The sequence below is a fragment of the Oryctolagus cuniculus genome, chromosome 1, assembly GCF_964237555.1.
Source record: "Oryctolagus cuniculus chromosome 1, mOryCun1.1, whole genome shotgun sequence".
Classification (NCBI taxonomy): domain Eukaryota; kingdom Metazoa; phylum Chordata; class Mammalia; order Lagomorpha; family Leporidae; genus Oryctolagus; species Oryctolagus cuniculus.
Window position 1 is genome coordinate 201916476 of NC_091432.1, and position 13809 is coordinate 201930284.

The following is a 13809-nucleotide window of genomic DNA, read 5'->3' on the forward strand; positions in this document are numbered from 1 at the left end:
CACATGGGCGGGACCAGTGTTGTGGCGTAGTGGGTTATCTGAGCATTGTGTCTGATCCAGCTCCCTGCTAATGTGTCCGGGAAAGCAGCTGAAGATGGCCCAAGTGCGTGGGCCCCTGCCACCCACGTGGGAGACCAGGATGAAGGTCTGGGCTCCTGGCTTTGGTCTGGTCCAGCCCCAGGTATTGCGGCCATCTGGGGAGTGAACTGGCGGATGGAAGATCCCTCTCATCTGCGTCTCCCTCCCTCTGATACTCTGCCTTTCCAATAAATAAAGACAAAACAAAACGCATAGGGGCTTTGAACAAGACTTACAGATTGAGCCAAAGCGGAGGACCCCCTTTCCCATCTCTCTTCTCAAAGCAGCACCTTCCAAACAGTCAGGAGGGGGTGGGGCGCCTCTGTGCTGGGTGAAAACAGCAGAAGCCGCGCCCCTCCCCCAGGGCTCGGGGATGAAGGAGGATATGATGCCCCGCTTCGTATCTAATCTGATTTCCAACCAGACCTACTGACTCAAATCATCTTCCACTGCTGACAGCTCGGGCAAGAAGCAGCCGCAGTCTCCCAGGAGTGCCCGGCTCTGCCCTCGGTCCCCACCACTCCAGCGCGACAGACCGGGGTTTCAGCTTGTATCACTCCAGCAACGGGGAGCTCACTCCTGGTGGAAGAGGTGTATGGACCCCTCTACTAAGCGGAAACCGACAGGACCCCCCCCCCCCCCCGGTGCCTGGTGTCTAGCGCTGGAGCCCTACCAGCTACATCCCTGCTTCTTCCCCAAGACAGAAGCCCCTGGGACAGTGCTAGGTGAGCGCTTCCTGTGTGACTCAGTTTCCCATCCCCACCCTTTAGGTCACCTCCGCATGATGCTCCCCATCTTTCCCACCATCTGGAGCCCAGACCACCTCAGACCCTGCAGAGGAGGGCTGAGCAGTGCTCAGGAGGGCAGGTCCTCGCCAAGGTCCCCAGACTATGGCTCAGAAAAGCAGCACTGGCCAGACCCTGAGAGACCATGGTGCAGAAGGGGAAACTGAGTCAGCAGGCCCCGGGCTGCCCACATGGGGCAGAAGCAGGAACAGGATCCTGATCCTGAAGACACTGAACAGCCAGCCTCCTGCCAGCATGCCTCTGGTGTGGAGCCAAAATCCACTCGTCTGTGTGTGTGTGTGGAGTGGGAGTGGGATTCCAAGGATGGCCAGGGAAAGGAAGAACAGCCTGAGACAGGAGATGGGGCTCCTTTATCCCGGCTGTGCCCTCCGGGGCTCTGACCTTGGGAAGGTGAGCTCTGTGTGTCTAGACTGGGGCAAGGCTGGCGAGATGGGGCTCCTCTGTGCCAGGGGAGGAGACACAGCCTAGACACACCCCCTGGGGGAGGGGCTGCGAGCACAGAACTCCACCCACATTCCCAAAGTGAGGGAGGCAGCCCGGGTGCTGGGCAGCAAATCCAGAAATCACAGCCCCTCCATCACAACATCACAACATCACTCCTTCCAAGGCACACAGACTTGAGCTTGTCCCCTCTCCAGTATTTTCTGTCATTGACAAGTAGCTGTGACCAGCAGCCCTGAGACAAGTACAAGGGCAAGATTCGCTGTTACCCTGAGTGAATGCAAAATCTAGATTTTTTTTTTCTTTCTTGAAATTTATTTTAATTTTTTGAAAGGCAGAGTTGAGAGAGAGAGAGGAACTTCCATCTGCTGGTTCACTCCCCACATGGCCACAACGGCCTGAGTTGGGCCGTTTTGAAGCCAACAGCCAGGAGCTTCATCCAGGTCTCCCACGTGGGTGCAGAGACCCAACAACTTGGGCCATCTTCCACTGTTTTCCCAGGCACATTAGCAGGGAGCTGAATTGGAAGGGGTGGGCACAAACCAGTGCCCTTATGGGATACTGCAGGCAGAGGCTTAACCCACTGCGCCACAATGCCGGCCTTGCAATCTAGATTTCAAACAGTATCACCTCAAATAAATAAATAAAAAAAAAAGTAAGTCCCTGGGAGCTGCCTTCCTGCCACGCTGGACTCGCCTGCCCTTGACCTGTGTCTGATGAGGGGCCCCTCCCGGAAATGCCAGGGTTAACACTCCCGCTGTCCCATCTGCCCGCAGTAGCACAGTTAGAGTCACAGACACGCCCTGGTCGTTTTGGGTAGGAATCTTTTAAAAACGCTTGCCCAGGTTCTGAGGCTTAGTTCGGGGAAGCGTGGACTAAGCAGTCCAGATTAGCCTGATTAGTAACCTGGGACAGACTGCCAAAAACAGGCCAAAGAGGCAGGGAGCCTCAGTGTCCCCACTTCTCTCTGGAGACGCAGGGCTACACGAGGCTCCTGACACCCTGGCCGGGCGACGAACAAGGACCCGAGCACTCTAACTAGTCCCAGGTGCCCTGGCCGCTCAGGGGGCAGGTCCCAGAGACGATGCCTATCTCCAGTCTGGATGCTAACACCAGCTGCCCCGCGGGTCCTGTCCAGCGCCTGGCCCTTACTGCTCCTCTTACTGCACAGTAGGAGATCCCTCTCACTCTCCTTCCCTCTGCAGCCTCAGTGTCCTCGACTGTGAAATGGGACTCACCAAACCCAGCCCCTGAGCTGCTGCTGGGGTGCCCAGAAGGGCTGGGAAGTCACCCTCTCTCACACCCTGGAAGGTCCTGCTTAGGGGGCTGAGACCTGGGGGTGCCCCCGGGGCCTGGGGATTTTGCCTCTGCCTGCTGCTGAGACAGCAGTGGCCCTGCAGCCTGGGCCTGGCGTGACGATGGGCAGCTGCGGGCGTGAGTTCTGAGCCTTGTGAGGCGACAGCCTGAAATCTCATACCTCCCCATCTCCAGCTCCTTCCTGCCGCCTCCTCCAGGCTGTCCTCTTCTCGGGCCCCATTTTTCTTTCCTGAGCTGAGCCCACACTGGAGCTGCAACTGGCGGCACCATCCCTCCTTCCAAAACCTACAGCACCTTCTCAGTCGGGCATTCAAAGCCAGGGTGTGGCCAAGAAGGGCACCAGGACGAGGCGGTAGAGCTGGGGTGGCGTGATGGTGGGGGGTGAGCAGTCGGCCTGGGTGCTGGCAACAAGGGAAGCATTTTTACAGAGAACTAAAAACAATGACCAGGGGCCGGTGCTGTGCCACCGCCTACAGCGCCAGCATCCTATATGCACACCAGTTTGAGTCCCGGTAGCTCCATTCCGATCGAGCTCTCTGCTAATGAGCCTGGAAAGCAGCGGAAGATGGCCAAGTGCTTGGGCCCCTGCCTCCCCCACAGGAGACATGGATGACGCTCCTAGGCTCTATGGCCCAGCCCTGGCTGTTGCAGCCATCTGGGGAGTGAACCAATAGAGGGAAGATTCTCTCTTTTTCTGCAACTCAGACTTTCAAACAATTAAATCTTATTAAAAAATGCGTGGCATAGTGGGTGAAGCTGCTGATTGATGTTGGCATCCCACGTGGGTGCAGGTTCAAGTCCCAGCTGCTCCACTTCCAATCCAGTTCCCTGCTAATGTGCTTGGGAAAGATGGCCCAAGTCCCTGGGGCCCTGCACCCACATGGGAGACCCAGATAAAGCTCCTGGCTCCTGGCTTTGGCCTGGCCCAGCCCCAGTCATTGTGGACATTTGGGGAATGAACAAATGGGTGGAAGATCTCTCTCTCTCTTTCTCTCTCTCTCTCTCTTTTTAATATAAACAACAACCACACCAACTCCAGCTTTTCATCATCACCAGAGCCCTCGATTCTAAACAGCACTGGGGGGAAACACCCCTCCCTGCCCAGCAGCGACTCCCACCCCCCGCCCGCCCTTGTTTCCGGTCAGATCCCTAAACCATTCCCCCTCACCGTGAGCTGAACCCTGCCAAACAGTCGTCACATCCCCTGGCCGCTCGGTGGGTTTCCCCTCTCCAGTGCTTTGCTTATGCCGCTTGCTTTGCCAGTTACTTCCTCGCCACCATTCCGACTACAAACAAAGGCCCCCTCTTCCAGGAAGTCTTCCTGCCACATGCTGCCTGCCACCTGTCCCCTCATGGGTCAGGAGGCGCCATGTTTTCATCTCCAAAGGAAAATTCATGAAAGGAAGCCACTGCAGAGAGAACCAAGCTCCCAACAGCTGTGTGCCCTCCGACAAGTGCGTGGTCTCTCCAAGCTTCAGCTCCGCACCTCTGTCACTGCACCCCCCCATCCCCAAAGGACTTCCTTGCCCTCACCTCACCTCCCTTCTCATCCCACGTCCTGCACTGTGTCACGGTGTGAAAACACCCTGCCTGCTTCAGTGTCACTAATTCAGGGTACCCCCGTTGATGACGTGGTACCCACCTCCAACCTCCTGTCACCTGCCAGATGTGACCAGCCCCGTGCCAGGCCCCCACTGGAGCGGCAGAAGCAGGTTCAGGTCCAAGGACAGGACCCAGGGACGCATGACCACAGACTGCTCCTCAGGTGACACAACCTGTTCAGGGACGCCCACCCCGGGAGGGCCACACACGTGGGTGCCCAGTTCTCAGGATGTCCGCTTCCTTGGATCAACGGCCTGTTTCTTCACACCATCAGGCCAGGCCCAGCACTGGATGTGCAGGGAGATCTGACCCGGAGGAGGCGGGCACACCCCAGGGCAGGCAAGAGGTGGTCTCTTCCCGCTGTGGTCGCCCTCCCCCGGCACGCAGGCCTGCGAAGGCCACCCCAGGGCCCTCCTTCGCCTGGTGCCCAGGGACACCCATTGCTCATCCCATCCCATCCCCTAATCCTCTGCTCGTCTCCACTGCCGCTGCAGCTAACGCCTGCTCGCGCCTGCTCTTTCACTCTCAGCCGCCAACTGTGTTGCCCCTGGTCTTTTAAAAAATATCTAAATGCAGCATGGACACTTGGTATTGTGGTCAAGATGCCACTTAGGATGCCCACATCACATACTGGGGGGCCTGGGTTGCAGTCCCGGCTCTTGCTTCCGACTCCAGTTTCCTGCTGATACACACCCTGGGAAGCCGTAGTGATGGCTCAAGCAGTCGGGTCTCTGCCACCCACACGGGAGACCTGGGTGGAGCTCCTGGCCCAGCACTGGCTGTGGTGCGCATCTGGAGAGTGCATCAGCAGGTGGCAGATCGCTTTCAAACAAATGAATAATAAGTAATTCAACAGAGAGGTACATCTGAGCACACGCGTGGCTCTGGACATGGTTCGTCCCCTGCACAAGTCAGTTGGGGATGGGTCGGTCAGGGTCGCGGCGCTGGGGAGCAGAGCCCGTGAGAGGTGGCTGGGTCCTGGGGATTCTGTTGCTAGGGACAAGAATCCACCCGTGGCTCGTGGGTTATGTTGGCAGTGGCTGTGCCACGGGCCGGCCTTCCCAGGCTCGCTTGCTCTGCCTTGTTCTGACACAGCCAGAAGCCCCGCACTAGAGGCTAAGCAGATTCCAGCACCACGCGCCTAGGCTTCCCAGCCGGCAGAAGCATGACCGAAACAGGCTTCCGTTCCTTCTAAGTCTCTAAGATCCTTTGCTGCAGCAACAGAACACAGACTGGCAGACATGCCTCGGCCACAGCTCTGCCTCTCCAGGCTCACTTTGCCCAGGGAGCGGAGCTGCTTTTCACTCTTCAAAGGCCCGTCTCCTCCAGCCTTAGGAGCTCCGCATAGGCTGCGCCTTCTCCACCCTCACCTGCCTGGCCCCTACTCACCTCTCAGGTCTCAGCCCCAAAGGCCTGTCCTTAGAGCAGCCTTCTGCAGGGACCCTGAGCTGGGCTCATTCTCTACGTCACGTGCCCTTCACCCTCCCAGCCCCAGCCCCCTCCAGGCACCTGCTCCGGGTTCTGTGGGCTCCTATGACTACCATCTCCCTTTTGGTCTGTGGGCCTGAGGCAGGGCCTGGGTTTTGCTCCTCCCTGTATGCTTAACACTGGGACCGTGCTTTGCATACGGAAAGTGATCAATACGGGGACAAAGGTCCTGTTCAAAAAATTAAATGGATAAATGTGGTAGGGGAATGAAGGAATGGGCCCCCCTGGGTGAAGTGCCAGGACCCCTTGTAGGGGGTGGGTCTTGGGGGGACTTTCTCCAGGCCGTGCCACAGGCCAAGCCACTCCTGGAATGGCTGGAAGGGGCTGGGGCTAAGGCCCCAGTTAGCCACTGCTGGTCCACTACCTCCCTGGCTCTCCTCCAGCCCCTCCCCCACCCCACCTCCAGCACCGGGCACTCCCAAGCTGCCCCAGGGCCCCGGCTCAGGAGCTCTCTCTTTGTGGGCTTGGATGAGGAAAAAGAGGGAGAATGTGGTGAGAGCAGGTGCACACCCCAGCTTGACCTTGTGCAACCTAGGTGACCTCAAGAAAGTGGCATCACCTCTCCGACCCCTCTTTCCTTGTCCAGAAGAGGAGGACAAGGGTACCTGCTAGGCTGCGTGGGGACTAACGAGTGGCACACGCACAGACCTAGCGTGGGGCCCGCCACGTGTCCCGTGATTCAAGACCCGTTTTTTTTTTTTTTTTTTTTTTTTTTTGCATCTCTGAAACTGGCGTGCAACTTATCAGTACCATTTCACTGCCTGCTGTTTTCTCTCTCTGATACAATAAAGCATCGGTCAATAAGCCAAAGAAAGGGGCTCTCACAGTAGATGGATGCTGGTCTTCCTGGAAACTTGGTGGCAGCTGATTCTCTCCACCGCCTTCACAGAGTGGCTGGAAGGTCTGTGGCAGTCCCAGGGACCAAACGCCAAGAACGTGCATCGTTGAGGGGGAGGGGTCTACTGAGGCCCAGCATTCACCCTGGAGCCCCGGAGCATCTTGGAATCGGAAGGGTCAGGTCCTCGCCGAGGTGGGTGCCCCTGGATCTGTGCCAGCTGTCCCAGTCCCTCTCAGAGGGTGGCCCCAGCTCCAGCAGACCCTCACCTCTGGCTGTGACCCTAGGCTGCCACTGATGCTGCAGGTCGCTGGCCCTGGGCAGTCTGGTCACAATGCCATCTGTGTGTGCAGCCACCACCCACCTGGGCTGTGTGCCCAGCAGGAGCCTTGGCACCTCTCCGGCCCCGCCCAGGAGCCCACTCCTCCAGGGTGACTCCTGCACCAAGTGAGCCATCCTGGACCGCTCCCCACTGTTCTCGAAGGTCAGCCTGTTGCACATCACCCAGGCCTCCCCGAAGCCCTCATGCCTCCGGTGACGCCCTCATCCCTGCAGCCTGGGGATGTCCAAGTGGCCTCACTACTAAACTCTCTCCCTGGTCATTAGATTATAACATACATCACACATACACATGTCACACATATACACACACGACACTTCTAGGCCAACTGGGTCTAGAAATGCCAAACTACCAAAAACACAAGAGGAAGCAAAAAGCTACCGCCAGGTGATGAGCAGCCCAGGGCCTCCATGGGAATGTTCCAGGAGCACCTGCGCGGAGACAGACTCTCTCCCCCTCAAAGCCAAACAGGCTCAGGAACGCGACTCTGGCCTCTCCCGGGAACCCCATGCTGCTCCCCCGCCCCCACCCAGGTCCCCAGGCCAGCCCAGAGCACCCAGCCTTTGGTCCACTGGCTTCTGGGGACACCGCTCCTCCCCTTCCCAGGAACCGGGCTATCATGCCCCAGGTGCCCCACGGGCACAGGGCTCCTCCCCAGCTCTTAAATCAAGGGTGTGTCCCTCGGATTGGAGGGTGGGTCTTTCGAAACAGACCGGAAGTTCTGCCAACCCCAGACGTGGGCCTTGTATTTCCCCTGTGGCCAGGGGCTCCGGAAATCGCAGTCAACAAGGAGGAACAGGTGCCTGGCGTTTCAGTTCTCACAGCACTGCCAACCGCTTTTGAGCCCCACCAGAACCCTACGGAGTCGGCACAGCAGGTGTTTGTTTTCTCCATTGCACAGATGCACACACTGAGGGTCGGGAAGGTGGGTGGTTTCACCCGTGGGCCACCCCTGCTGTCCTCCCTTAGGACAACTCCAAGGCCCATGAACAACCGGTCCAGGCCCTTCCCTGGCCCCTGCCCCCCGATGGCTACCACGGACCTAGTGGATGCTGCTCCTCTAGGGTCCCCAGCTCCTGGGCTTCCCCGCCATCCCTGTGCAAACCCAGGGGCTGTGATGGGCTGGCTCCCTGAGCGTGGACGACCCTCAAGAGGGGGCTGCTGGGGTGGTGAGCATGGCGATCAAGAGGCAGGAAATGGGCGAGGATGTGGACGAAAAAAGGGGCGTGTTGGGTGCGGGGTCAGCACTCCTTCCTTAGAGTGTGGGGGAGCCCAGTGGTCTGCAGTGTTGGACTCCAAACCGCCTGGTCGAGCCCTACCTGGCCCAGCCAGGTGTGATGGGGAGGTGCGGTTGGGGGGCTGGGGGGGAGGGGTTGGGGGCCTCTGCCCTGCTGTGTCAATCCCAGGGCCTTAGGAACACAACCTAGAGTCGCTCCAGAGCTGAGCACTGCCATGGCCCCGCCCTAGGCCAGCACTTCAGCCTGTGGCTTTTACCATTATGATGCCATTTAGCAGGTGCGGAGGAGGGAAAAGGCCCTGGCCCCAGGCTACGCAGTGGCTGAGCTGGGGCTGAAGCCAGGGCTGCAGCCCTGGCAGCAGGTGGCCCCAGGAGCCTGGTGGCAACAGCCAGAAATTCATGCACAGTCAGCGCACGAGAGACAACTCCCGGGGGGCCTGCAGCCTTGGCACAGGCCCAGCCCCTCGCCCCACTGCCACCTGCCCAGGAGAACGACAGGGGTAAGACTCTGGCGGCCAGGGAGCAGAGGCCTGCCCTGGCAGCCCCCAGCACTCCATGTGGGCAGTGTCATGCCATTTGCCAGCCCCTGCGAACTCTGGGCTCGAGGCCAGGCTGGAAGCAGCTGTCACATTAGGCCTGCACAGTTCCCAGCTCCCTGATTCTTCCTACTTGAATGCGACCTCACATATCTGCTCCACGCTGGCTCACAGATGCTGCGCAAGGCCCTGCCTCTCCCTGGGCCCCCCCTCTCTCTCTCTGACCGGGACATCACACCAGGGGTGGGGGGGTGGCAGGTGGCGGTGAGGGGGTGGGCTGGGCATCTCGATGGGACCCACCAGCTCTGACCTCCCAGGCTCTGCCCACAGGCAGCAGGGCCTGGACACTGGAGGCAGAGACACAGGTTCAAAGGCATGGCCCTGGGCAAGCTGCCCAGCTGCTTTGGGCCTCAGTGGTCTTATCTATCAAATGGGGATAATAGTAGAAAAAGGTCTGGAAGTAAATACATCGAAACGTTTTGATTACACTGGATGAGAAGCTCGTTTTCTCGCCTTTTTCTGTAATTCGCCTTTACCACTAAGCATTTATAGCAGGAAAACCTGAATGTACTTTCTTAGTAAATTAACTTTATTGAGATACAAGTTACAGACGATATCTTTTTAAAGAGGGGAAATGATAAACAGCAGTTATCTCCCCGACAGGTTGTTATGAGGATCCGATCAGTGCATCTGTGCAAAATTTTAGGCGGTTCCTGGAGGTGCTAACCAGTGTTTGTTCAACCAGTAAGCCCAGGCCCGGCCTGGCCTCCTCCTCTCCTGCTCACCTGGCCTGGACCCCCACCTGCCTCCCAGCACCAAGTTCTGCGGCTCTGCTGCCCCCGCGCCCGCAGCCCAGGCCCACCCCTCACTGCGCACCTGGGCTGTCTCATGGCCATCTCTCTGCAACCCCCTCTCAGCCCGCTCTGGCCTCCAGCACTGAATCCCATTCCCTGGGGGAGTGGGGGCGGGGGAAGGTGCTGTCAGCGACGGGAATTCGCTGCTCACAGCTCTGAGGCTGAGAAGGCCCAGGTCAAGGCAGCGGACTTGCTGTGTGGCCAGAGGAGACCCCTTCTGGCTGTGTCCTTGCACGGCGGAAGGGGGAGGGTCTCTCTGGGCCTTTCTTCTTCTTTTTAAGATTTTTATTTATTTATCTGAGAGGCAGAGTTACAGACAGAAAGAGGGAGAGACAGAGAGAGAGAGGTCTTCCCTTTACTGGTTCACCCCCCAAATGGCCACAACAGCCAGAGCTGGGCCAATCTGAAGCCAGGAGCCAGGAGCTTCTTCTGGGTCTCCCACGCGAGTACAGGAGCATAAGCACTTGGGCCATCCTCCATTGCTTTCCCAGGCCAGACGCAGGGAGCTGGATCGGAAGAGGAGCAGCTGGGACTCGAATCGGCACCCATGGGGGATGTCGGCATCGCAGGCTTAGCCCACTACACAGGGCCGACCCCTGGGGCCTTTCCTTTAAGAACACAGATCCCATCACGAGGGCTGCGCCTTCCTGACTCAACCATGCCGAACGCCCTGGCCAGCGAGGATTTCAACAGAGAGACCCTGGGGCCACCACGCTCACACTGCAGCATCCTCAGCCCTGGCCTGCCCCTGCCCTGTCTCAAAGTCTTCCATGGCTCCCCGGTGCCCTCGCGGGATGCCCCAGCTTCACCCCAAGACCCTGCTTCAGCAAGTCACTAACCTCTCTGTACCTTTGGTCCCGAACTAAAAAACAAACAACAGCAGGCTTCCACACTGCACGGGCAGGGCACACAGTGTGGCCGAGAGCCTTTGTCTCCTGTCTCCCCTGCTTCTCTCGGCTCTGCTCCAGTCTGCTCTTCTGGGAACATGCCAGGCGGGGTCCCAGCTTCTGGCTTTTGCACAGGCTGTGTCTTTCACCTCGACGGCACAGGTCAGCCTCTCCGGGAGCCCCCCGGAGCGCCCTGTAATCATGGCAGCTCAGCTCCCGTGCTCCCCGCCACACCGTGACCTCCTCCGCGGTTCCATCGGTTCCATCTCATTGCCCACTGTCCATCTCACTGAGTGCCTATGATCTGCCCGTTTCCCCGTGTGATGATGAGCGAGCTCCTTCAGGCTGATCTTTCTGGTGCACCAGGCTGTCAGACGCCGCCCACACCCCCGAGCTCACACCCAGCGCAAGGTAGGTGCTGAGCGAACGCTGGCTGAACGACGGGATGGAACACGGGACGGCAGGCACGCACCGTGCTCAGCCCCTCCGGGTGAGGCTCTTCCACCCACCTCCCTGACGTGTCCAGCTTATAATCACACCTGCCCAGGCCCCCCTGCATCCTGCCGGTCTCTCAATTACAGTAGGCAGCGGTGATTACGTCTCTAATTATATCTTCTTCCACCTGGGCTGAGCCAAATGGGCACATTTTGTCGGTTAAAAATGGTCGGATAGTGGCTGTTTCACGTAGTTTAACCCAGTATGTGTCCCACAGCGCCCACTAGTGTTTGTCCACAGAAGTGGCACTGTCTGCTCCTGGCCAGTAACCTGCAAAGCACCTCCAAGTGCAGACCCACAGGCTCCAAGTGTAGATCCACAGGCCAGAGGGTGCTGCGGGGTTCTCTCTGGTCCTCCTGAGATCTTGAGAGAAGATGAAAACACTCCCCAGTCCGGAACAGCCTAGGCTGCCGCCACATGGAAATAACAGAAGTGTGGGGCTTGCTTAAGCCTTCCCAAGTGGGAAAAAACCAGCTTGCTTGCATCTAAGGACATTAATTTAATGATGGGGGAGGGAGCTGGAACATTCTTTGGTGGTCACGCCTTCCAATGAAAGGCTCTGCCACAGTGATTCGCTAAGTCTAGAACGTGGGTTCTCAGAGCTGAGACAGATTCAGCTGCGATGGAGCAGGCTCCCATTTTACAGATGGGAGAAGTGAGGTTCAGAGAGGGAAGGGGCGGGTCCAAGGTCCCCCCATGGGACACAGGAAGGTTTCTCCTGGAATCCGGCTGCTGACTTTCTCCCTGGATTCCACTGCCTGGAGCAGCCTTAGGCCACCACTACCTTTTAAGCTCAACTTTTCAAGTGAGATGCGATGGGAGGCAGCCCCAGATAAAACGCTAGAGCTTCTGTACTCTAAGACAACTTATCAGTCCCCTCCTTAGGGTAAAGTCCCCAGAGGAGCAGGCCAGGGACAAAGGGCAGGTAGGCTTGCTTTCAGGGTCCACCGGGCTCCCCCCACTCCCTCTCCCAGCCAGCAGGGAGCTTTGCACATTCACATTTCTCTCCACGGTGTCCCTAGGAGCAAGTGCAGACTGTCTTCCTTAAGCACAAACAGAAACTTCTGGTCTCGGCATCAGGCTCCCTGGGCTTGCGGTGGGACAGTCACCTCCCTAACAGGGATGGGGGATGCCTCTTTGTAAAAGGAGGGGTTGGGTGACCTGACTACTAGAGACCCCTTTCAGCTCAGACACCCCATAGCTCCACGGTGCACTTACAAATCAGCAGGACAGGACGATTTTTGTTAACCTGAATCGGGCCAGAATGACTTGAGGTCGCTGAGCAGGAGACGGGGCCCAGGCTGTAATACAGGTGTAGACTCAGGTAGCACTTAGGCCTGGGCACTGGAGCCGGGCGCGGGCGCGTACGCTTAGTCTGTTTTTACAAGGAGATAATAACACCCATTTGTGGTCCAGCTCCAAGGCCTGTGTAGCTCCACCATGGCTACAGGGCAAGGTCAGGGTCACTCTAGTCCAGCCCTAGAATCCTGCCTGAATACCTAGGACCACACAGAGCTCACCACCTGTCCAGGCAGCCTTTCCCGTGTGTGTGTGTGTGTGTGTGTGTGTAGGGGACGTGCCCAGAACGGATTCCCAGAACTGCTCTCTCCATCACAGCAGGCAGCAGGGAAGGCGGAAGAAGACCCAGGGGCAGGCAGGGAGGGCCAAGACAGAGGCGCTCAGGAGCCCTGCCACTCAGCGGGGCTCCAGACCGCCCCACATCCCACCCCCGCCGCACACACCTCGGCTTCCTCTTCTGGACTTTGTTCCCTTTCGTCCAGACCTGGGGCGGGGAGGCGGGGTCAGACGCTGTCCCTGTGCCGTGCAGGAGGCGCGAGATGGGCAGTTCGGGAAGCAGGCTCCAGCTCAGGGCGCAGCTAGTGAGATCCCCGTCACCAGGAGTGTGCAACAGGGCGGCAAGACCACCAGACGCCAGCGGTCTTTTGTACCCAGAGAGCCGGAGACACCCCACTCCCACCCCAAGACCCGAGCTCTGTCCCACGCCCATGAGCCCTGTAGACACAGCCGCGCGGCGCTGCGGCCCCTCTGAGGTCCAGGCGTGGCTAGGAGTCAGCCGCGGCTCACCAGCGCTGGCCCCCAGCACCTGGCCTGGGCGGGGGAGGCGATGGGGCCATCTCCACCGTGCTCTGGATTCGGATGAGTGCCTGCACGGGTCTGGCAGAGGCAGGTCTGCGGCCAAGGGTCCGCCACCCCCAGCTCAGAGCTCCTCCAATCCCCGGGGTCTCGGCCGGTCTCGGCCCGCAGACTCCGCCCGCCCGCCCCACCGCACGCGCAGGTCGGCTCCGCAAGGACCGGGGAGTGCCATCTCTCCCACGTTTCCCGTCCTGGGAGGCTGCGGCCCATCAGTTCACCCGACCACGACCGAGAAGGTCCCGACTCGGGTTCCGCGGGCCACGGCAGGGGCCTGTCGGGACCCGCGGGCCGCGCCCAGGGCGAGCCGCCCTCACCGCGGGCGGCACGGACCGTGCCCCAGCCAGGCCCCGCGTCGTCGGGCGCCCGCACCTTGCGGCGGCCCCTCTCAGCTCCCGATGGGAGCGGAGCAGTTTTGTGCAAGGTCACGCGGAGGGGCTGGGGGCCGGCGCCCCCGCGGCGCGCCCAGCCCCGCAGCGCTCCCAGTCCCCGACCTGCGGCAGGGAGGAGCAGCGCGCGCACGTCCCGCCCGCCTCGCGCAGACTGGGGAGGCACGGCCGGCGGCTCGCGGCCGCCTTACCTTGCTGGCGGCCGCGCAGGTGGCGGCGGCGGCGTCCGGCTCCGGCTCCGCGCTGCTCGCCGCCCGCCGAGTCCCCGCGCCCAGCGCCGCCGCCGCCGCCGCCGCCGCCTCCCCCCAAGCCCGGCGGGCGGGGCCAGGGGCGGGGCGGGGGCCCGGCGCTAG

At 59.8% G+C, this 13809-nt stretch overlaps 1 protein-coding gene across 3 annotated transcripts in view; it reads right to left on the reverse strand.

Moving 5' to 3' along the window:
* The window catches only part of CORO2A (coronin 2A), a 52613-nt gene extending 38806 nt beyond the window's left edge, over positions 1-13807 (reverse strand). The window contains exons 1-2 of one of the 3 annotated variants that reach the window (XM_070054846.1): positions 6558-6857; positions 4938-5066 (exon numbers count right to left, since the gene is read on the reverse strand). In XM_070054846.1, the coding sequence (XP_069910947.1) occupies positions 4938-5036 (99 nt within the window). In that variant the 5' untranslated portion in view covers positions 5037-5066; positions 6558-6857. Of the gene's footprint in view, positions 1-4937; positions 5067-6557; positions 6858-13647 lie in introns of those variants that run through there. The other 2 variants (XM_070054847.1, XM_070054845.1) reach the window with 2 other exon arrangements.
* Between the last annotated feature and the right edge of the window lie 2 nt (positions 13808-13809).